This window comes from Mastomys coucha, unplaced genomic scaffold (assembly GCF_008632895.1).
Source record: "Mastomys coucha isolate ucsf_1 unplaced genomic scaffold, UCSF_Mcou_1 pScaffold9, whole genome shotgun sequence".
Classification (NCBI taxonomy): domain Eukaryota; kingdom Metazoa; phylum Chordata; class Mammalia; order Rodentia; family Muridae; genus Mastomys; species Mastomys coucha.
In genome coordinates, this window is record NW_022196915.1 from 65,824,723 (window position 1) to 65,848,211 (window position 23,489).

Consider the following 23,489-nt stretch of genomic DNA (forward strand, 5'->3'; position numbering starts at 1 on the left):
AGCCAGGTGTGAATGATTCCTTCGGAAGTGCTCTTCCCCGCTGGGCTATCTTGGCAGCCCTAAGCATACACCCAACTATCTAATTCTTCTAGGTTGTCAGAAGTATGCACCAGGGGGTCTCATTCTTGCTAACCTTTCATGAATTACTTTACTTTAGCCCTGGGAGTGATTCCTGGGAGCATTTGTGACAGATTCCCCATTTGCCAGGGGAGCCGACCAGCTTCCCTCTAATATGTAAAGTACTTTGCCATAAACTTACTTTGTTGTCAGTAAACTTTAATGCCTGACCTCTCACCCTCTCTGGAGACAATCTGTCTGAATAGGTAACTCAGCACCGATTAGGATTAGTTGGAACATTTGGGGGCCGGGAAACATTGTTCAATTTAGTTTGGCTATAATAAAATATGTCTTAGGGCACCTTTATATCTGAATAAAGAAAGCATGCAGGTCTCTCCACAGACTTTAGCAGAGACCAATCTGGAACACATCTGAGTTAGGAGATGCCAACGACTGACTGAATACCCAGGAGGCACAAACTCCCTTTGAAGTCATAACGCCTCTTGTCCATGATCAGGCTTCTAACCCTGATACTGTAGATCTTACTGGGGTGGACAAGTGGGCACGGCAGTTGGAAATTCTGTAAAATTGAAGAACAAGTTATGCATACTCCCTATAAATTCACTCCTAGTCAACATTCCTAGTCCAAGAGGAAAGAATGTGACAGAGGAAGAAAATAGTGACCCAAAGCAAGACTGAACACTAGCAGAGAAAACATGAAACCCTGCAGCTCTATGTGACATCAGGGTCACATGGAAGCATGGCCTGAGGTCTGAAGAGCCATTTACCCAGACCTACCATTCACAGCACGTGACCACTCCCTTGGAGGTAGTTTCACTGAGAGACCACAGCTTTTTTCCAGCAAGCAAATATCTATATTTCTGGCGTCTCTAACATCCTAGAGTCACTCTATAACTTAGATACTCAGGCCTAGCCTGATTGGGGATTCACTGGAGGGAATTTAGCCCCGCTGCTCACTGGCTGTCTTCACTAGCTTTTCTCAAACTTCAGTGAAGCCTATGTGACCCTGTAACTCTTACAATGCATGCTGGCAGAACCAGTACCATATACAGACAATGCCAACCTATGCCACCAGTTCCAAAGTAGCTGGTTCCCATAGACCACAGCTGCTGCAGCTTCCAAGTACCTGTGCAAACTTTTCCCTAGATGGCCCTTTGAGCAGGGCCCTACTTCAGCACCTGTTTCTGTCTTTCAAATACATCTGTATTGCCATATGATGGGAACCTATCAAGGGATTTCTATTACTGTGAATAGATACCATGACCATAGCAACTCTTAATAAAAAAAAAAAAACAACAACATTTAATTGGGGCTGGCTTACAGTTTCAGAAGTCCATTGTTATCAGTGGGAAGGAAGCATGGTGACATGCAGGTAGACACGGTACTGGAAAAGGTGCCAAGAGTTCTACATCTGGCTCCACAGGCAGCAGGAAGACAGAAGTGAGCCACTAGGCCTGGCTTGAGCTTCTGAGACCTCAAAGCTCAACCCCAGTAACACACTTCCATCAACAACGTCACACCTATTTTAAAAAGGCCACACCTCCTCTAGAAAGGCCACACCTAGTAGTATCATTCCCTCTGGGCCTTTGGGACCATTTTTATTCAAACCACCAAACTCTTTTCTGAGATAAATTTCTTATTTCCCAGTACAAGGCAAGCAGTGTCCCTCCAATACTGATAAGCTTTAATGACTGCAACTACTTTGTACTCACACAAACTGCATGTTACTCTTGATTTTGTTCTGCTTTTTAACTATCAATTCTCTTTATACACTTAGCTAACCATCCCACAGCCTGAGTATTATGCTATTTTGAGTTTACCTCTGCTAAATTTAGTCCATTCTTACTTTAACTTTAGTCTCATCCAAAATTTCAGGCCACAGGCAAAATGCCAGACTCTGCTAGAGTACAGCACAGGCCTCCAGCCCTGTTGCTGATAGTCACTGTTCCCCTCTGAACTCTCATGAACTGGGCATCCACCATGCATTTCTTTCCAAACCCTCACCAGAATGGTCCACAAGGCTCTCTTAAAGCATTCTAGCATTTCCATAACCCACATCCCCCAATGCTTTCACATTCCTCCTTCAAACCAGTCACAAAGGCATACTATGAGCCACGCAGTAGGGTTAAATCATAGCATACCCACTTCTCTGGTACCAGTTTTCTATGTAACTTTATTGCTGAGAACAAACTTGACAAAAACAGCTTAAGGACCTGACATTTGATGATGTTTGTATATATGAGTTATCTAGTTGAATCTATGGCCAAAGCACAAAAGGAGGGAGATCTGTGATATAAAAGTACCAAAACTGTTAAGAATAGGTGTGTTCAGAGAGACTGGAAGAACTAGAAGTGGCAAGCCAGAACACAAGTGCACATATACAGAAATCTTCCAATGCTGGCTTTTTCTTTCTGTCATATGCCTGGTCAACCATGCTCTTGGCATGGCAGTTCTGAAGATCCCAATGCCAAGCACATACACACACACACACACACACACACACACACACACACACACACACACACACTACCCTACCCACACCAGCTCTGCCTGTGGTATGGGAAGTTTAGGAAGCACCGCAGGCCTACAACTCCCCACTCACATCTCAACTGCACATACCCTGAACTCTCAGAAACACTAAATTATCCCCAGGGATAAACTTAAAATACTTTTATTATCCATGTGTATAGTTTTGTGCATGAGTCCAAGTGCTTACAGAGGCCAGAGGAGGATATGAGCCATCACCCAGAGTGGGTGCACGGCATGGAACTTGGGCCTGTGTGTACTCCTGACTACTACTTCTCTACTGTACCACCCGCCACACCAATTTCTTTGAAAGTCCGCTCTTGGAAGCAGTTTCCAGTGTAGTCAACTAGCATCTTTCTGAAAATGGCATTCTGCTGATATGAAGATGAATTACTTACTTGCCAGAATATTTCATGACAAATCTCCCTTAGTTTTTCTTTTTTTCTTTTTCTTTTCTTTTTTTTTTTAAATCAGTGTCTTACCATGTAGCCCTGGCTGGACTGGACTCCATATATAGAGCAGACTGGCCTCCAATTCAGAAATCCACCTGCCTGTCTTCAAGTGCTGGGATAAAAGATGTGTACCACCACACCTGGCCCTATTTCTATACTTTTTTTTAAATTTATTTTTTATTAGATATTTTCTTTATTTACATGTACATTTCTCCATTCCCAGTTTCCCCTCCAAAAAAAAGAAACAAACAAAAACAACAAAAACAAACTCCTGTTGCCTCCCCCCTCCCCATGCCTGCCACCCCACCCTCTCCCACTTATTGGCCCTGGCATTCCCCTACACTGGGGCACAGAACTTTCATAGGGCCGAGCTCCTCTCCTCCTATTGATGATCAAATTGCAATCCTCTACTATACACATGCTGCCAGAACAATCAGACCCCTCCATGTGCAATCTTTGGTTGGTGGTTGAGACCCTGGGAGCTCGGGTTTGCAGCCACTTAGGACGAACAACAATATTTCTATACTTTTAAAACACCAAAGAATCCTATTTACTGTGGCACTAAAGCATATCTGGAAGTTGGTTGACAGTCAAATTTTCTATAAACTTGAAAATATTGAGATGACTAAGTTTCTACTTTCCCAAAAAATAATTTCCTAGTATGAACACATAATAATAGATATAAACAAGCAACTCTGTATGAAATAATTTATTGTAGCATTGTCTAGATTATTTTACAGTGATCCTTTTTTCCCCTTCAACAACTATGAAACCAAAGAAATAAAGGAAAACCACTTTAATTAGAACTGTCTAAATAAAAATCTTTCTGGGCTTATATCAGATAGATGTACAGACATATTGACACTGAGAAATAGAGTGATTCCATTATATAAGATACGGCAAAAAGGGCTCCCCCCAATACTGTTCAACAGCACTATAATTTAATAGTTTAATTACAGTTTAAGGTCTCATCTGAGAGATCTAAACATTCACTGAATGGTTGTGAGGGAGATAGTGCTGGGTTTTAATTTGTACTCTGCCAAATCATCCTCCCTTGAAGAAAACTTCTCAGGGTAAGCTACTTGCATACTCTCTAAGCAACTCAACCAAGAAAACACAATTCCTACACACTAGTGTGTAAGACTAGAATAGATACACAACAAATTTAATGGTGAAATTTACATGATTAAGAGGCAAGCCAGTTTTCACATTCTGAGTCATCAACACAACACTGGTGTATCCTTGTCCAACCATAAAGTATCACTTTTATGGCTATGACAAAGGAAATAATCATACAAGTGAAGGTAAAAAGGGAACAGATCACACTATCTACCAAAATGGAAAATATGGCTATTTCTTAACATTCAGTTAATCCTTCAAAATAATCAAATAAACAAGCGGTCAAACAGATTCTGAAACTATGACCTGAAGAAAATAGCATCAGAGGGCTGTCTATACCTTAATCAGCAACTGACGTATATAAAACAGAAGCAACAGCACTCATAATTCAGGAGTGTACGACTGTACAAGTATAAGCAAGTAATTGTAACAGACGTCTATGTAAATTGAAGGCCAGACACAGCATAAAACAAGCTTACACAATATTCCATTTAAAACTTCTATCCAAATATTTTATTTCATACCAGTTTAAAATGTACAGTGAAAAAGAAACCCTGATGTGAATTCGGCTTTGAGTCTATAGGAGCATCTTCCCACAAGATTCAAACTTCATTCATTAAGAGCTTGTGGTCAGCTGTGTGGTTCAGTTCAGTGCTGAGACCAAGGGCTTCACTCACAGCAGGCAGGAAAGCTGGTGTAAGTGGAAACAGGTTATGGCAGGCCTTCCTATACTCTTCATACTGGGAGCTACAGTTCCCAAAGCTGCCATCCAGGAGTGCCTCAGAAACCTTTATTAGAGTCTATTGACACAGGAGAAAAGACCAATTGTAAGAAGATAAAGCAGGTCAGCTAGTAATTTTAACCAAGAGACAACTTATCCCACAGAAAAACTGCTGTTGCTTCTTCCTATCTACAGTAAGTAATCATTTCAAATAAAGAACATTAAACTCTAACTCTGAGCACAGCCCCTCTGATCCCAGCACTCAGGAGAGTGAAGTAGGATTCCAACTTAAAGTCCTGTATAAAAAGGCACTAAAGTGCCTCAACAAATGAGCTAGGATGAGGTACTTACTTCATGTTTTGTTATTTCAGTTAACTCAAACTCAACTATACAACAGGCATCCCTTCCACACCCATAACTTGCCTGAAGTCACACAGGTAATAATGGATAGAGGTAAGATCTGCATTCAGGCTGAGCTCTTTGACCCACTTAAGACTATGCTGTAGAGATATATGTTTTGTTAGACCTTGCAAGACCTATAAATCAAGCTGTGAAGAATCCTACCTTCACATTTTTATTTTTTATAGTTTCATCCAACCTAGTAGCTGTAGCAATTGCTTTCTCTTGCCTTGATTTGTCCAGAAAATACATCATTTTAGCACCTGAAATTCCAAAACATTATAAAGATGAGTAACTCTTAAGGCTTACATTTCATCTGACTTATACTGACCACTCGGATGTGGCTTAAAGCGTTTAATCAATCAGTGGTGGGCCAGAGCTGGCAGCCACCAGCTTTAGGCAGGCAACTGTGACTTTTCTTCCCAATTTCTTCCTATTCAGAAACATCTCACTGAATCTTTCGGCTACACTGAGACTATGAATTACCATGACAAAAGAGAAGGTAAGAGCACTTGGTGCTCTTAAAGAGGACTCAGGTTCAGTTCCCAGCACCTATGTCGCAGCTCACGATCTATAACTCCGGTTCCAAGGAGTCTGACCCCCTCTTCTGGCCACCACAGACACTGCACACATGTGCATCAACATACATACAGGTAAACTCATTACACATAACATTCTAAAAACAAATTTTAAAACAAAACACATTATCAAAGTTTTTCCTTTATAATTATTAAACACTTACTGAAATATGCCTAGTTTGACAATTTCTGTGCTTAGAAACAATGTGATTCAAAATATAAACACACAGGGCTATCCTATCTCATCAATCATTTCAGCTAGAAACACTTTTAAACAGCATAACACCTTAAAGTAAAGCATCTAAGGAACAAATTACTGTCATGAAAGTATATATACTCAAAGAAACATCTTTCCATAGTCATAAAGGTAATTTTTAAAAGCTGGATGTGGTGGCACCCGGCTCTAATCTCAGTACTCAGGATGTAAAAGCAGTCTACGTTATCCGTGGCTTTAAGAGGCCAACCGAAATGATATTAAACAATCCATCAAATAAAAAATAAAAAAATTAAACAAAAAACATAAGAGCAACAAAATTTTGAGAAAAAAAATTACAAGACAATGTTAAAGTTTTGGTATAAACTTCCTTTCAAACTTTTTCCTGGGCATATTTTTACACAGTTGAGATTTACTGTTTGTTAATCTCTACATATGTATTCTAAGAGTTATTTATAACCAGGTAGGAGTGATCCCAGCACTTAGGTCAAAGCACGAAGATTAAGCCCAAACTCAGCTACTTACTAGGTTCAAAACCAGCCTGGGCCACAAGAGACCTTATCTCAAAACAAAAGATACAAACAAAAAACAAAAACAAACAAACAAAAAAAGCTGTTACTCACTGGTATTATAAACTGTTTGAATAAACACTGCTTTAAATGACCACTTGGCACTTCATTCTATCATTTACTACTGTTTCCTGTATCTCTGGACATACATTTTAGTTCACTGTCTTTCCCCAAAGTTTACAAACATTGCAGTAGATACCTTTGCACTGAAAGCTTTCTTTGTTGGAATAATTTGGTTTGAGTCAGGGTCTGTGTATATAGCTGACTAAGACTAGCCTCAAACTTATCATCCTCCTGCATCAGCATGTGGAGTCCCAGAGATTACAGGTGAAAACTACTACCCCTCAGTAGGAGCTGAAGTAAGTCCCTTACAAAAGTATGACCACAGAATCAAAAGACATGCATGGTAATGTGCAACTTTTTAAAAAACATTTTTATTTGTATTTTAATCTGTGCATGTGTGTTTGGTGCATACAGAAGTCAGGAGAGAGTACTGATTCCCTAGTGAACTGGAGTTAAGGATGGTTGTAAGCTACCATATGGGGCCCTAAAAGCTAAGCTGGGTCCTCTGCAAGAGAAGCAGTACTCTATCTAACTGCTGAGCCATCTCTCCTGTCCCACTCTAACTTTTAATAAAATAGACAAATTGCTTTCCTAAGTGACTGTGCAAGCCATATCCAGGAGTGCTGCTTACTATATACTCTATTCTCCTTTTTAACAAGAATACTCTGGTCAGTTAAAGTCTATGAATGGTCCTGTGCTATTTTCCTTTGGAAATTAATTAAACTGAGTACTTTTCCAAATACAAACCTGAAAGTAGATGCTGAAGAGAGGTAGCATTGTGCCTGAGAAAATCCTCATTAAAGTTGTGCAAATCTTTGTTGACAAATATCTTCTTCATTTCTTGAGCTAGAACTTTGCTCACAATGTCTGGAAGATTACTGTGATTAGATACTACAAAAACAAAAACATTTGGATTTGTTTTTTTCATCTGTACTTGGAGGGGTGAACCTACTGAAAGATTATTCTTTTTTTTTAGTTTTTTGGAGACAGGGTTTCTCTGTATATCCCTGGCTGTCGTGGAACTCACTCTGTAGACCAGGCTGGCCCTGAACTCAGAAAAATCCACCTGCCTCTGCCTCCCAAGTGCCAGGACTAAAGGTGTGCGCCACCACTGCCCGGTTAACTGAAAGATTTTTATACTTAGGTGTTAAGCTTAATGTGTGTTTGTGTGTGTGTGTATGTGTGTGTATAAATTTTAATACATATTAAAATTACTCTATTTATATATTAAAATTACTCTATTACTCCTGTGGAATATTAATAGTCTAGTAAAAAATGCAGTAATTATATACCTCACTGTTTAATTACAGGTATACCATCATTTGAGTATCAGGCAAATGTTTGGTTTGGCTAGATCTCTGCAGTCTCCTCCCTGTCCAGCTGAATGGAAGATCACTTATATTTGCTTCTCATAGTTGCATGCACATAACTATCTCCTTCTTATACTTACCAGATTTAGAAAATTTAATCAAGCACTCATGTAACCAAGGATTATTACTGTCAATGGCAAAGGCTCGTTTAACAGACTGCAACATTAGCAAAAACTTCCCTGTGCCAGAAAAACAAAAAAATGCAGCATGAATACTTGTGTTATCTTCACTTAAATTCAATTTAAGAACTTAATTTTAAAAAACACATGAGAAAAATTAATCTGCATTATCCATTAAAATTTTTGTTTTCTGAAGAAAAATTTTAAAAATTGTTTCATGGAAATGTCTTAATCAGGTTTCTATTGCTGTGGTAAAACACATGACCAAATGCAACTTGGGGAGGAAAGGGTTGATTTCATCTTCCAGCTGGAAGTTCATCATCCAGGACAGTCAGGACAGGAATCCCCAGGCTGAAACTGAGGCAGAACCAGGGAGGAGCTTTACTTACTGGGTTGCTCCTCATGGTTTGCTCATCCTGCTTTCTTTCTCTCTCTTTTTTTGGGGGGGAGGAGGGGGTTCGAGACAGGATTTCTCTGTGTAGCCCTGGCTGTCCTGGAACTCACTCTGTAGACCAGGCTGCCCTCAAACTCAGATATCCGCCTGCCTCTGCCTCCCAAGTGCTGGGATTAGAGGCGTGTGCTACTACTGCCCCACTCAGCCCGCTTTCTTATACCTCAAAGAACCACCAGTCTTTGCCACAGTGAGCTGGACTCTTCCAGATCAATCAAGAAAATGCCCAGAGGCCAATCTGGTGAGGGCATTTTCTCAGGTGAGACTCCCTCCATCCAAATAACTTCAGTCTGTGTTGACACAGAGCCAGCCAGCACATGTAAACAATCTGTATAACTGTTCATACTATCCTCATGCTAAATTTTAATGTAATATTTTAGTATGTTGCCCAGGAAATTTTTGAGCAGGAAAATGAAAGGAATTGAACCTTTATGGAAGGCTGAAATAAAGTTCTAAAAACCAAAAATAGATCTAAATAACAAAATTAGTATCTAATAGAGTCAACATTATAACCCAAACTTAGGATTGTGTAGCTCAGTGGAAAAGCAGGTGCACAGCATATGTGAGGTCAAGGGTTCAACCCCATGCACAATGAAAAACAAAACAAAACAATTAACAGACATATACAAACCTCAATTCAAAACAATGTGTTACCTTTTCTAAAATATATTTCAAAGGCCAGCAGGTGGGTATGAATGTTATCAGCAGCAAGGGATTTTAGAGGAGTGAGGAACTTAATGGCTTCTTCTAGTGGATTGCCGACCTATTTTGAAGCAAGAAGGAAAACTTTAGATAACACAAGCCAAACTCCCCTCCAGTTCACATGCACAGGTACATAACCATGTACACGCCTTCTCATACAGCCCAACAGGTACATAACCATGTACACACCTTCTTATACAGCCCAACAGGCATGAAACATTTAACTAGTATCACCTATAAACCAATTCAAAGTGGGTGGTGGGGGCACACGCGTACCAAGTCCTGGCACTTGGGAGGCAGAGGCAGGTGGATTTCTGAGTTCGAGGCCAGCCTGGTCTACAGAGTGAGTTCCAGGACAGCCAGGGCTACACAGAGAAACCCTGTCTTTAACAAAAAAAAAAAAAAAAAAAAATCCAAGTGCATGTCATGGAGACAGCTCAGCTATGATGAGGGCCCAGCTCCCAGCACCATGGGGCAGCTCACAACCACCTGCAACTCCAGCTTCAGATCCAATGTCCTCTACCGGCCTCCATAAGCTACCTCATTCCACACATACATAAACACATAAATAATAAAGTGAATCTTATTTTTTAAAGGTACATGACTAATAGTTTTCAAAATAGAAATAGCTACATTATTTTTATACTATAAAATCAGGGTAGTTTTATACAAATCAAAAACTATTTGAGGTACTGTTTTTAGAGCTAGACTATTGTCTTAGTTTGGGTTTTACTGCTGGAAAGAGACAGAGGCAACTCCTATACATAAAACATTTAACAGGAGCTGGCTTATAGTTTCAGAGGTTTAGTCCATTATCAACATGGTGGGAAGCATGGCAGCGTGCAGGCAGGCATAGTGCTGGAGGAGCCAAGAGTTCTGCATCTTGATCAAAAGGCAGCCAGGAGGAGACTCTTCATTCCACACTGGGCAGAACTGAGCATTAGAGCCTCAAGGCCCACCCCTATAGTGACACGCTTCCTCCAACAAGGCCTCCTAATAGTGCCATTCCCTGGGCCAAGCATATTCAAACCACCACAGCCATTTATAGAGCAAGACATATTAAACTCATGAGTCTAGACTTCATAGACTATTGTACGGCTGCTACAAATTCCAAAACTGGGTGTCTTTTTTTTTTTTTTTTCTGAGACAGGGTTTCTCCATATAGCCCTGGCTGTCCTAGAACTCACTCTGTAGACCAGGCTAGCCTCGAACTCAGAAATCCGCCTGCCTCTGCCTCCCAAGTGCTGGGATTAAAGGTGTGTGCCACCACTGCCCAGCCAACTGGGTGTCTTTTTAAAAACTGCTTTCAGTTTTGTAGATTCTAAGTCCCACACTGGTCTGGTCACTGGGCTTGAAATCAAAGTGTCAGAAGGACTGTATCCCTTTCCTGGGTTCCAGGAAAGAATCCAATTCCATGCCTTTTTCTTTTCTTTTTCTTTCTTTCTTTCTTTATTTTTTTTTCTTTCCAAGACAGGGTTTCCCTGTATAGCCCTGGCTGTCCTGGAACTCACTCTGTAGACCAGGCTAGCCTCGAACTCAGAAATCCGCCTGCCTCTGCCTCCCAAGTGATGGGATTACAAGTGTGCACCACCACCACACAGCATCTTTTTCTACTTCTAAAGGTGGCCCACACTCCTTCGCCATGGCCCTCTCTTTCTACTTTAAAAGCCAGCAACAACACATTAAGTCATTCTCACAGCACATCACCCTATCTGCTTTTCTCCACTTATGTCAGGTCCTGTCTGAGCATGCTGGGCCATGGTCAGACCAATCTCAACTGTCCCCTCTCCTTTTTATTGAAAAGATTTTTTCCCCTCACATAATATATCCTGATTACAGATACCCCCACCCTCTCTCCTCCCAGTTCCTCTTCATCTCCACTCTATCTAGATCTACCCCCTTTCTGTCTCTCATTAGAAAATAAACAGGCCTCTAAGGGATAATAATAAAACGGAATATAATAAGATTAAGCAGAAATAACACACTGGAATTGAACAAAACAAACAGAAGGAAAAAAGCATAAAAAGCAAAAAGTGATCCATTCATTCATGTAGTCGGGAAGCCATAATATATACAAGCAAAGAACCTGCTTCAATGGCTGGAGTCTTAAGCTAATTTCTTCTGAAGATCAGCTTAATATAGGGCTGGGGAGATGGCTCACTGGTTAAGAGCACTGACTGCTCTTCTGGAGGTCATGAGTTCAAATCCCAACAACCACATGGTGGCTCACAACATCCCATAATGAGAAACAAGTAAAAAAACCTTTGGGTCAGAGCGAGCCCGGGGCCAGAGCAAGGAGGAGAAGGAAAGGGGAAAAATAAAAACAATTTTAAGAAAAGATCAGCTTATTACAACTTTAAATTTCACTTGATGTCCTAATTTCCCTTTGCCATGTATACACATTCTAGGAATTAGAGCATACCTTTTAGATGACCCCCTACTCTGGTCTATAATATTTCTATACATATTTAGCATTAGCCACATTTTTGCATATTTTGGACATTGCATGTTACCACAGTGGCTCTCATATGACTTGAAATATTGCAAGCAGCTTCTTTTTTATTTAAGTAAGCATTTACATATATTATGCCCAGAACAGAATCAAATAGCATAAATTTTACCATAAAAATATAGTTGTAGATTCAACTCACCCTTTCTAGTTTTTCAGGAATAAGTTCTTGCTTATGACCACTGGTAACTTCTTCTTCTTCTTCTCTTTTTTTCTTTTGGTTTTTCTGTTGACGGTCCCTTTCTGTGTGCTTTCTCTCTTCCTCTATCTTAGCCTTTTTCTGAGCTCTTCTCTGCTTGCTAAGCATTTTCTTCAGTTCTTTGGCTGACAGGTTTTCTATGAACATTCAAATTTGCAAAACGTGACTGTCAGTTTTCATTTTTGTCTTTTTTATAATATACACTATTAATATATCTTTCTTTTGGGAGGAAATGGGAGGTAACTATGTAAAAGGTTTTTAAAAGTATGTCTGTGACTACCCAAAACATGGCACATAAAAGCTGGTTGCATTAATACCTATTTCAACTAAGCCCTACCTGTGATAATTTTATGTGTCAGCTTGAAACAGTCGAGAATCACAAGGCTGTCTAGATTAGGTTGGCTTGTGGGAGATGTCTTAATTATGTTAAGTGAGGTGGGATGTTAGTGGCACTCTTTCCTGGGTTTGGATCCCACACTGATTAGAGAGGAGAGGGGAGGACTGTGTATTTACTCTCTGCTCTTGACTGTGGCTATGACCAGCTGTTTTAAGTGCCCGCTGCCATTGTCTTCCCTGCTATTGTCCTAACCTGGAATTGTGAGTTAAAATAAGCCCTTTATCCATTAGCTGCCTTTGTCAGCATAGTTTATAACAATAGGAAACTAATAGTCTCCCACACAATAAATAACAGGCAAATCACTTTATCTCCTCAGTTTCAAGATACAACAAATGTACCAACTATGTTCTTGGGATGTTCCAAGGGTGAGAGAGAATATATGTAATAAAAACCTGAACTTCCTATGTACTATATACTGGGCCTCTGTGTGGACACTGGTACCCCAGTAACTGACAAGCAATAAAGGCAATCTTACTTTCAGTAAAGCAGATACCAGAATCTGCAAGAACATGTATTTTTGCTGAGGCACTCAAAGCTTCTAAAATTATATATTTAATTATATAAAAATTTATTAAGATCACTGACTGCTCTTCCAGAGGTCCTGAGTTCAATTACCAGCAACCATCTGTAATGAGATCTGACACTCTCTCGTGGTGTGTCTGAAGACAGCTACAGTGTACTTATATATAATAAATAAATCTTTTAAAAATTTATTTAATTGTATGTAATTATAAAAATAAATGTTTTAATTAAAACACTTACTAGTGTGTTTGTGGGAGTAGTGGTAGAGAGGAGGTTGAGATTAAGGATGCATGCCCTCCTGCATGTATGAAGGTTGGAGGAATAGAATTGGTTCTCTCCTTAACAGGGGTTCCAGGAATCAAACTCAAGTCATGAGGCTTGTATGGCAAGAGTTTAAATGTTGAGCCATCTCATCAGCCCTCAAAAGCCTTTTCTTCAATTACCATTTAATGAAAATAAAGTAGCACACAGACATTTATACTCTTTCTTAACCAATGTTACTAAAAACAAAACCAAAAAGAACAAACCAGTGCTCGATGTTGTGGTGCATACCTATGTGGAGGCTGAGACAGACACATCAAGAATTTGAGGGCAGGGGGACAGGAGGGCACATGCAAGTTCTCTCATTCGGTTGATGGATATGTATCAGCTAAAGAACATCACCCCCCTCAAATAAAGAGGAACTTTATTTGAAGTTTCTCTGGCTTTTTCCTAATGTATCAATTAGCCAATATTAGCATTCACATGCATTTGACAACATGTCTTTTATTGTTATTTTAGTTATACAAATGTTTGGAGTGAGGCAAGACAATTTGATCTTGTATATAGTGTATGATTGATCAGGGTAGATAACATTTTTATCTCCTTAAACATGTGTTGATACACTTTTCTATGTAACACATTAATATCTGTTAATATTCTCAAGTTTAGTATTCTTTTTAAAATCTTTTCATTACCTGAATTTATGTCTTGTTGTTTGCTGTCATTGGTTAAAGGGTTATCATGTAATTTCAAATATATTTCAATTGCTGATCTAGCAGCCTTGAAATAAAAAGTATGTCTTCTGAGAGTATCTTCTAATCTCAAGAGGTCAACATAAGCACGGAGGGTCATCTTTCTCATGCAGTATGTATGGAAGTCAAACTGATCATCGGTTATCTCAAGAAAATGCTTAAAAACAAAACCACAAGATTATCCCTTACATTTATGTCAATAATTTTTACCTTTTAAAAGAAAACTATATAAAAAAGAAAAACTACAAAAGCCCCCAGAACAACAGAGTCAGTTTCACCTGGTTGCATTCAACTTATAGTGTCATTTTTTTAACAGCTGCAAAACTCTGAACACACCTGATTTCAATTAACAAACTCTTCTATAATCCACCCTACTTCCTGACATCGTAATTTGTGATGCTACTCTTTGTTGACAAGAAAAGTATCAGGTTATCTTTTAACCCTGGAAATTGGTTATGTTGATGTAGTTTACCTCTGTACTCCTATAAAAGACAGCAAGTCGAAGCTAAACACAACCCGGAAGCTAACTGCATGCAGGTAGACACTAAATGATTACAAACCTAACTCATCTACTCCTCCCTGAGCTCTTGTGAGGGCAAGAGTCACTCACCATCTTTAAGCCCCCTTCCTACTGAGTGTAACACACAGCATAGTAACTGGAAGGAAGGAGCTTATTGGGCGCAAGTCTTTGATTTCTTAGTGCATTAATTATTTAATCAAAGGTAGGAATAAACCTATGTAACAGCCTCTTAAGGTGATTGATCAAGCAACACATTTTAAAGTTTATTCTCATTAGTAGAGTGCTATTACAAAGACAGCATTGTAACTTCTTAGTGAAGAAGCTCCCATTAATGTTTGCATATTCTCTAAATTCTTATATATTAAGTCTTTCTATTAACAAAAATAGTACCTTTTTCCTAAGGAGTGAGCTCAACATTTTCATCTAATTCCCAAAGGACTCACCACCCCAACCCCAAAGCTTAAGTAGTAACTGCTTTCATGAAAAGAAGAAAATTCACCTCTAATATGTACACAAAACAATTTTATGATTTAGCTGTCTCCCCTACATATAGCTGTATCTCTGCTTCCCCACTCCACTTTGGCTTCTCGAGAATCATATAGAAAAATGAAGTGTTCCACAGCCCTGCAGGGGACAGGTACTGAGGTGGTCTACTAACTATGTAGAGGACACACCATATCAATTATCCCGAGCCACTTGATATTTTTAGTTACCTTGGTAATTAGAAACATGCTATAAATACAGAATCACACTAAATACTTAAGAGTTTAAGAAAAGAATTCTAAACAGAATAAAAGTGTAACATAGAGGATAAGCAACAGGAAAAAAATAAACATTTCATATTAGTTCACTTACTAGAAAAATCATGTTTTAATGATATATTTGAAAATTAAATTTTCAGAGAAATTAGTAAATAATGACATCAATTTATTTTTTAAAAAAATCAAAGGCTAACATATTACATAATGGTGTTAGTGCTTTTTTCTTAATGGAAACCAGGCTTATATAAGAGTAACACACTGAAATCCAACACAGTTGGCTAAGGGACAGAGCACCGCTACATCATGAAACACAGTAAGATGAAAACATCTAAGGGACTGCACGACATTATTTAAGCTGAGAAACACAAGAGGAAGGGATGACAAGCTTCAAAAGATATCTCTAAAAATATCAGTAGGCATGGATTTCAAGTGACATTTCAGAAGGAATCTGGAACCACAAACACTTAATCCACCTCTTTATCAGTAACAGCCCACAGGCTGCCTCTCTCCAGTTGATGTCTTCCATAAACTGGGTAACCAACTTAGCCCAGTTTACAGGAAGTCTTCCAGTTTTTCCAGTGAATACACTGTATCTTGGAACCCACTCAATCACAGGCAAACCTGGTTGATTACTTTCTCCATATAGCTTTAGATTGTTTTAAAAAAAAAAAATTTAAAAGCTAGATAAATTCAGAAAAAGTGGACTACTACAGCTATGGTTTGTTGATATTTTGCTTTGGAATAAACAGGGGTACAACCGAATACTACATAAGCAACTAAGTAATCTTAACCCCTTTCTCCCCCTGTCTGGCAGCCATTGTTAGCAGATAAGATGGTCAAAATTAGGCTTTGAAGCTAGCACTGACTATAAAGCAAGAGCCTCTCTCAACAAAACAAAAAGAAAAAAGAAAAAAGGGGCTTGATTTAAGACTAGTTGACAAGGAATTAGGAAAGGCTCCATCAAAGCTTTAGAATATGACTTTATTCAGGAACTGGATGAGCCTTCTTGTAGTCACTCCCCAGTCCTACTATGTCTCTGAATCCTTGGCTGAGACAATTAAGAACTTATCAGAGAAAACAACAAAATAACTGGTCTTAAAAATCGTGAAATGGGGAGGGGACATGACTGGGAGGAGTGGAGGGAGGGAAAACTGCAATTGGGATGTACTGCATGAGAGGGAGGAAGGATGGAAGGATGGATGAGTGGTGGATGGGAGCGTGGGTGGGTGGATAGATAAATAGGATAGGATGGATGGATGGGTGGTGGTTGGGAGGGTGGATGGGTGGATAGAGAAATAGGATAGGATGGATAGGACAGATGGATGGGTGATGGATGGGAGGGTGAGGAGGTGAATAGATAAATAGGATAAGATGGATGGATGGGTGGGTAGGTGGATAGATGGATAGGTAAGGTGGATGGATGGATGGATGGATAGACAGACAGACAGACAGACAGACAGACAGATAGGAAAAACCCTTTTCTTCTAAAGAATTTGTGATTATAAAGCCTGTGAAAACTTTAAAAAGTTGCAACAAGTCTTATTCTGCCAGAAATCCTAGAGTGAATAAACAGTAAGAAGCATATTACATGCTATATACACTGCCCTGACCAATATAAGCCAGTACACTTTTTAAAAAGAGATCCCAGTCAGTATTTAGAAAAAGAATAATAATTTAGATGTTGCTATGAACACAAGTTTATAGTTAGTACTATAAAAAACAGCTGTTTTGTTTAAAAAAAAAAAACTTAAACATCAGATTGGACTGGGCCACATGACCTTTACAGATAATCTTAAAACCCACTGAAGGCCAAAATGAAGACACTGTCAAAACAGAAAGACCTGTTCCTTATTCTTAGCTTAACTTTTATTTAAAAGAAAAGATGCAAAATTTTATTTGCAACGAGTATTTATTTCCTTATTAAAATATGAGAAGCCAGGTATAAATTAACTTATAAAGTAGTTATAAATCATGTTTGAAAGATGGGTATGGTGGTACAATGCCTTTAACCTCAGTACTCAAGAGGCAGAAGCAGTGGGATTTCATGGTCTACATCAAACATGGTCTACACACGGTTTACATAAAAGTCAGGGATACATGCATAGTGAGACCCTGTCTCCAGAAAAAAAAATCATCTTTGAATTTTATAGTTTTGTATGTGCACATGTGGGCATATAGGCATCCTTGAACCCCTCAGATATGTGCCTGATTTTTGCTGTTTGTTTGTCTTTGTATCAGTGCTGGATATTTGAACTCAGGCCTCATGCATGTACAACAGGTACCTTAACCACTGAGCAATCTCCCCAGCACCCAAGCCTGAAATCTATACTCTTAGATCTTTCTAATGTCATTAATAATTTTCTTTTGATGTATGAACTTTATAAGAAATCAGTCATTAAATATTTAATGTACTTATTTAAACTAAACACATTTCTACATAAGTAAAATACCCACATTATTCATGAGTTAAGCTTTTTTAGTTTTAGTATTAATATAATCATTACAAGTGACATGAGAAGTGGCACTTTTCTTATGTTTCAGATTCTCCATAGAATGAGATGCCAACAGCAAACTCTGAATAAAGATAGTTATATTTTTAAATAAAAATAATTATGCTGAGGCTAATGAGATGGCTCAGCAGTTAAGAGCACTGACTGCTTGACCGCTCTTCCAAAGGTCCTGAGTTCAAATCCCAGCAACCACATGGTGGCTCACAACCATCTATAATGAGATCTGATGCCCTCTTCTGGTGTGTCTGAAGACACCTACAGTGTACTTACATATAACAATAAATAAATCTTTGAAAAAAAAATAATTATGTCACTTGATCAGAGGGTATTGATTTCTACATTTTAATCTCTGGTAATTAATGTAACCCTTTCCTTCAAATATACTTTCTTCCAATTAAATTATTTTTTTGAACTAGAAGTCATTTAAGAATTTCATTCATGGGGCTGGAGAGATGGCTCAGTGGTTAATGGCACTGACTGCTCTTCCGAGGGTCCTGAGTTCAAATCCCAGCAACCACATGGTGGCTCACAACCATCCATAATGAGATCTGATGCCCTCTTCTGGTGTGTCTGGAGACAGCTACAGTGTATTTACATATAATAAATAAATAAACCTTTTAAAAAAAAAAGAATTCCATTCATGTTACTCAGTCAAAGTCACTGTAAACTTAAAGATCTACAGTTACAGAAGATATATTTAACAATCTGGTAATTTATGAAATACTGAAAATCATAAAGCAACACAGGAATATTAAGAAGAATGGGACTTAAGTCACAAAGGTTCCAACTGTAATGATCCTATGAACATTTAAATTAAACTTCTACAGAAAAATAAGTAGGTTTCTAGTTGCATCCTTGCTCAAAGTACTAATCTGTAAATGCTTAGTAAAGAGTCACATCCACTGACAACGGAGCACATGAAATGTCCTTAACAACCAGGAGGCTTTTTAACTGGTGGACATTAGGGATCACTGACACAAAGTACTGATTGATACTCAGTATTTTTCCCTGCTAGCTTTTGTTCTCTTTTTTGTTATGGTTTGTGTTCACATTTGTATATGACCGCATGTATGTACCATAGCACATATGTAGAAATCAGAGGGTAAACTGGGTTCTCACATTCCACTTCCTTCTGTTTTGCTGGTTCCCATTTATGCATTTTATATATGTGTGTGTTTTGCTGCATGTATGTCTGTGCAGCATATGCATGTGTGGTGTTCTGTGAAGGTCAGAAGATGGCACCCGATACCCTGGAGTTAGGAATAGTTATAAACCACCATGTGGGTGCTGGGAATCAAGCACCAGTCCTCTGCAAGAGCAAGTGCTCTGGCTGAGCAGACATCTCTCCAGCCCCACACCTTGTTTTATATGGGTCTCTCTTACTGTCTGCGTACTCCAGGCTAGCCAGTCCCACAGCTCCACAGGATTTTCCTTCTCCACTTCATCTCCACTTCCCAACTCCCCACAAGAGTCCTGGGGTTACTGACACACCATACGTTCGGGTGTTAGGGATCCCAGGGATCTGTATTCAAGTCACCAGGCTTGTAAAACAAGCACATTTACACACCAACTCATCTCCTGTCCCTTTTCTGTTGTGACACTGCCTCACTATGTCACGAAGGTTGACCTTGAATACCATTTGCAACTCAGGCTATCTTCAAACTTATGATCTTCCTGAGTTCCCACCTGCATCATCAGTCTTAATTCTGTCCTACAATTTCACCACAGAAATAGGTACCTGAATTAAACTATTTGGATATTTAACATATAATCCAAGAGGCTTATACTTCTCAAGGAGAAAATGAGAAGTCTTTCCCCTAGAAATACAAGTTTAAAGGACAAGAAAAACAAAAACAAAAAATCAAAGCAAACGTTGGTGATTTTTATCAAGGTTCTAGTGTAATCCTAGTTGCAATTCCCATGGAAAGCCACCCCTTGAGACAGCCTTCTGGGGAAGCTCAGGAGTTCGACATGGGAAGAAGGCCAAAGTGACTGCCGCGGTGCAGACATCCGGCTCACCTGACTACGACGCCTGTGGTTTTATACTGCGTCAGCAGGGGAAGAGTGGTGCCGAGTGCCCCACAACTGAGGGCTGCTGAGGACTGCCTCAGGGGTGCATTTGCGGCTCCTTTCCTCCTGTGGTCCATGTAGAAGGAGAGTGCTTCAGAGATGACAAAGAACAGGAAAACAAAAATTCACACAAAGGAAAAGAAAAGTGCCCTCACTAAGGCATATCACACACACAATTCTAAAAGCAAGTAATAAAATAAGCCTGTGAACTGGCCATTTGAAATACAGGGTACCGAATGTAAAAACACACATCCCGGGAAGACGAACTGGAGAGAGGCTGACTGTGGACCAGATCCTGACGCTTAAGGGGGAAAGAGGCTGCCACCAGCTCTGCGTCCTCTTAGGCTGCTGATGAAAAATTACGTAATGGCCGAATTGGGGAAGAGAAACTGTGAATATATGTCAATAATAGCACACACTGCTTTTACTAAATTAATTTTCCTTTTGGCTTCAGAAAAAGAATATATAAACATGTCAAAAGTATCAAAAAAGTAATCAATTACTGCACACCGCTCACAATACTACACATAAAGAACTGTTTACAAATGAAGCTGTCAAAGTCAGTCAGAAGAGGTAGACGATCCAGTGGAGACCTGCACCTGTGTCCCTTGTCACCCTGACACTCACCCTTTCTACTTCATGGCACTTTTTCAAGGCATCCCCGTATCTCCCCAGGCGCTGATAGGCAGAAATGCACTCCGTCTCAAACCACATACACTGCATTTCATTTAGATTCTCCATGGCAGATGCTCCATCCTAAAATAAAAACTTACATAAATATAAAGCCTCAAGCAATAAAACTACTCCCAAAATCACATTTAAAAAAAAAAAAAGTACATTTAAATCTAAAGCCTTGGGTTCAAATCCTGCCAAGAAAGTTGCCTTTTCTTTTCCAACTATGACCACAATCATTATGCCAATAACTAGAAACGAGAGTGACATTAGAGCTTGTGATATTTTTAACAATTTGTTCATTTATTTTGTATGTTTGTGTATGTGTATACACACAAGGCACAACACTTTTGGAGGTCAGAGGACAATCTGAGGGAGTCAACGCTTTTCTTTCACCTTTCAGTCTTAAAGATCTACTTGCAGGTTCTGGCAGCAAGCACCTTCCTCCCTGGGCCGTCTCTGCAGCCTTCTCAGTGCCACTGGAGTGCTCATGTCGTTTACAGAACAGACCCCACATTACTAAGATGATTTTTAAGCGTGAAAGCTCTTATTCTAACTATTTTAAAACAACAACATCTTCTTTTCACCTTCGTTTTCTTTCAGCTATTTAACATTTTCTTGCTGACTCAAGGTCACTATTGCAAAGATCCAATACTCAGTACATTTTCAGTTTCCCGTCCTCCCTCCTCTGGGCTAAGCGATTTCTCTGGTCATGCACCTGCTGTTTCATAACAAGTCTTTTACTTCTCTATCCTCTGCCACATGCTATTAAAGCCATGCAACACTGGATGTGGTGGTGCATGCCTATCAGCCCAGTACCTAGGAGACTGAGGCAGGAGGATTTTGAGTTCAAAACCAGTTTGAGGCATAATAATGAGACAGACAGACAAACAGCAACGAAGAAACATAGAGAGAGACATCCTTGGATTTGTTAAGGTAGGTATAAGAACTTTAGTATGAATATATATTCAATGTAGGGCATTATATTTTTGTCATCAGTTGGAATATATTTATTTTAAACATTTGTGTGATTTCAAGAAAGAGAACCAAAGTATATTTATGAAAACATTTTCAGTCTCTGGTCCCTTTTCAGCCCACTTTCTATTATCAGTTCAATTCCTGGGATTCATTAAAAGTCTAAAATTTCTCTATGCTTAGGAGGTGAAAGCAAGAACATGTCAGTGTAAGGCTACCATGAGCTTATACAGTAAGAGTTTGTCTCCCAAAAAAAAGAGTCTAAAAATTTATTATTTCTAGATTTAAAATGACCTAAGATACATCTTATTTCTCCTTTATAGCTATGTGTATCTTCTATTTTCTGATGACTCTATCTTTATAAAAATACTATTTCATCATAAAAAGTTTACCATAAAGAACTACTAAATAAGCATTTGTAACTCTCTATAATTCTAAGCCGTAAATAATCTGTAAATGTGAGCATTTCATTCACTTACAGGTTGACCTGTTTATCATCCTCCTATGCCCTGAAGATACATGCTAATTGTCTGTTTTAATTGCTGGACTGAAATTTAACTTAAATTTTATAAATTAATTTTTATTGGTTATTTTATGTATTTACATTTCAAATGTTATCCCCCTTCCCAGTTTCTCCTCAACAAATCCCTTCTCCCCTACCCTCTTCCCCCTGCCTCTATGAGGGTACTCCCCCACCACCCACCCATTCCTGCCTCAGGGCAGGAGAATTCTCCTTTAGTCCTTTCTCTAACTCCTCCATTGGAGTCCCAGTGCTCAGTCCAATGTTTCGCTGCACGCATCTGCACCTATGTACTTCTAATTCCTACCTTCACCTTCCAGATAGTGTTTTTCTCTAAAAGCCTAATGATTTTTATGCCTGTTTGTTTTAGTCTCTTCTAATCTTGACATCTGTGATGATTTGTAGAAAAGAAACTGAACACAGCCCTACGCGTAGTATGACCAAGGAAGGTCTGAGTATCCTCTTCAAGCTTCAATTACTTTTCTGTAAAACATCAGACACCCGAATGTGTGCTATGGGAGCATAAGCAATATTACTATTTTTCTGATTTATTTTTCTCCCAATAGTCATCAATAACCGTCTCCTAATAGTGCTTGTACCTTTTTGTATATGCTATTGAGTTTATGACATCTCAGCTTCAGGAACACTACTTACTATAGTTTCTGGCTCTGGTTACATAATTTTGACTCCAATTTAGCACCAAAAAAACCAAACCAAACCAAACCAAACCAAAACCAAAACCAACAAACAAAAATCCCTTGGGCTTAGATTCAAAGACTTCCAATGCAGAATACTGGCTGCAAATGACAACTAGCAAGGTAGTCTGGCCAGGGGTATATAAAGTGCTTAGCTTAGTACTCAGAAGCATTGAAGCCATTTTCCTATCTCCCTTCATAAATAAGTATATTATTAGCACTACTACAAATATTATACATCAGGGCAATTCATCTACAAAAAGAAAATGATTATCTTTATAGCAAACACGTTTTAATAAAAGTTGAGAGTGAAAAAGTGAGAGAAAACACATTTGTGTGTGTGTATAAAAATCATCAAATCATCTGCCAATAATGTCATGTCAGACTTTAAAGTTCAGTCTACTTCTATGAGCACAAACTGCTTAGTGCTTTGATGGTGCTTTGCTCATTACTAGAGAAGACGAGTTTGAGCTATTCCACTTCCACTTCTGTCAATTACCCCTGTCCTCTGCCCTCCTTACAGTATCCTGTAACTTTGTTTTCTTTCTCACGTCTATATTTCTATAGCATTTTTCCAAGTACAAGTATTATCTGACAGTAAGCAATGCTGTCTGTAGCTTTTAAATTATAAGGGTTTTCTTAAATATCAAAACACAAGTAGAGTCTAGTTAGAAGTTCTAGCATGTAGGTGTGCGGGGGCGGGGGTGGGGGACGGTACCAGGGCTACCTCAGCAGCACAGGGGTGGGGACGATACCAGGGCTAGC

The 23,489-nt window shown here is 39.0% G+C and overlaps 1 protein-coding gene across 3 annotated transcripts in view; it reads right to left on the bottom strand.

Moving 5' to 3' along the window:
• Window positions 1-3,750: 3,750 nt before the first annotated feature.
• Window positions 3,751-23,489, bottom strand: part of Naa16 (N(alpha)-acetyltransferase 16, NatA auxiliary subunit) — a 58,381-nt gene continuing 38,642 nt past the window's right edge. For 2 of the 3 annotated variants that reach the window (XM_031361117.1, XM_031361116.1), the window contains exons 13-20: window positions 20,490-20,618; window positions 13,945-14,158; window positions 12,013-12,206; window positions 9,314-9,422; window positions 8,170-8,268; window positions 7,467-7,610; window positions 5,461-5,558; window positions 3,751-4,975 (exon numbers count right to left, since the gene is read on the bottom strand). In XM_031361117.1, the coding sequence (XP_031216977.1) occupies window positions 4,778-4,975; window positions 5,461-5,558; window positions 7,467-7,610; window positions 8,170-8,268; window positions 9,314-9,422; window positions 12,013-12,206; window positions 13,945-14,158; window positions 20,490-20,618 (1,185 nt within the window). In that variant the 3' untranslated portion in view covers window positions 3,751-4,777. Of the gene's footprint in view, window positions 4,976-5,460; window positions 5,559-7,466; window positions 7,611-8,169; window positions 8,269-9,313; window positions 9,423-12,012; window positions 12,207-13,944; window positions 14,159-19,811; window positions 19,954-20,489; window positions 20,619-23,489 lie in introns of those variants that run through there. The other variant, XR_004116058.1, reaches the window with a different exon arrangement.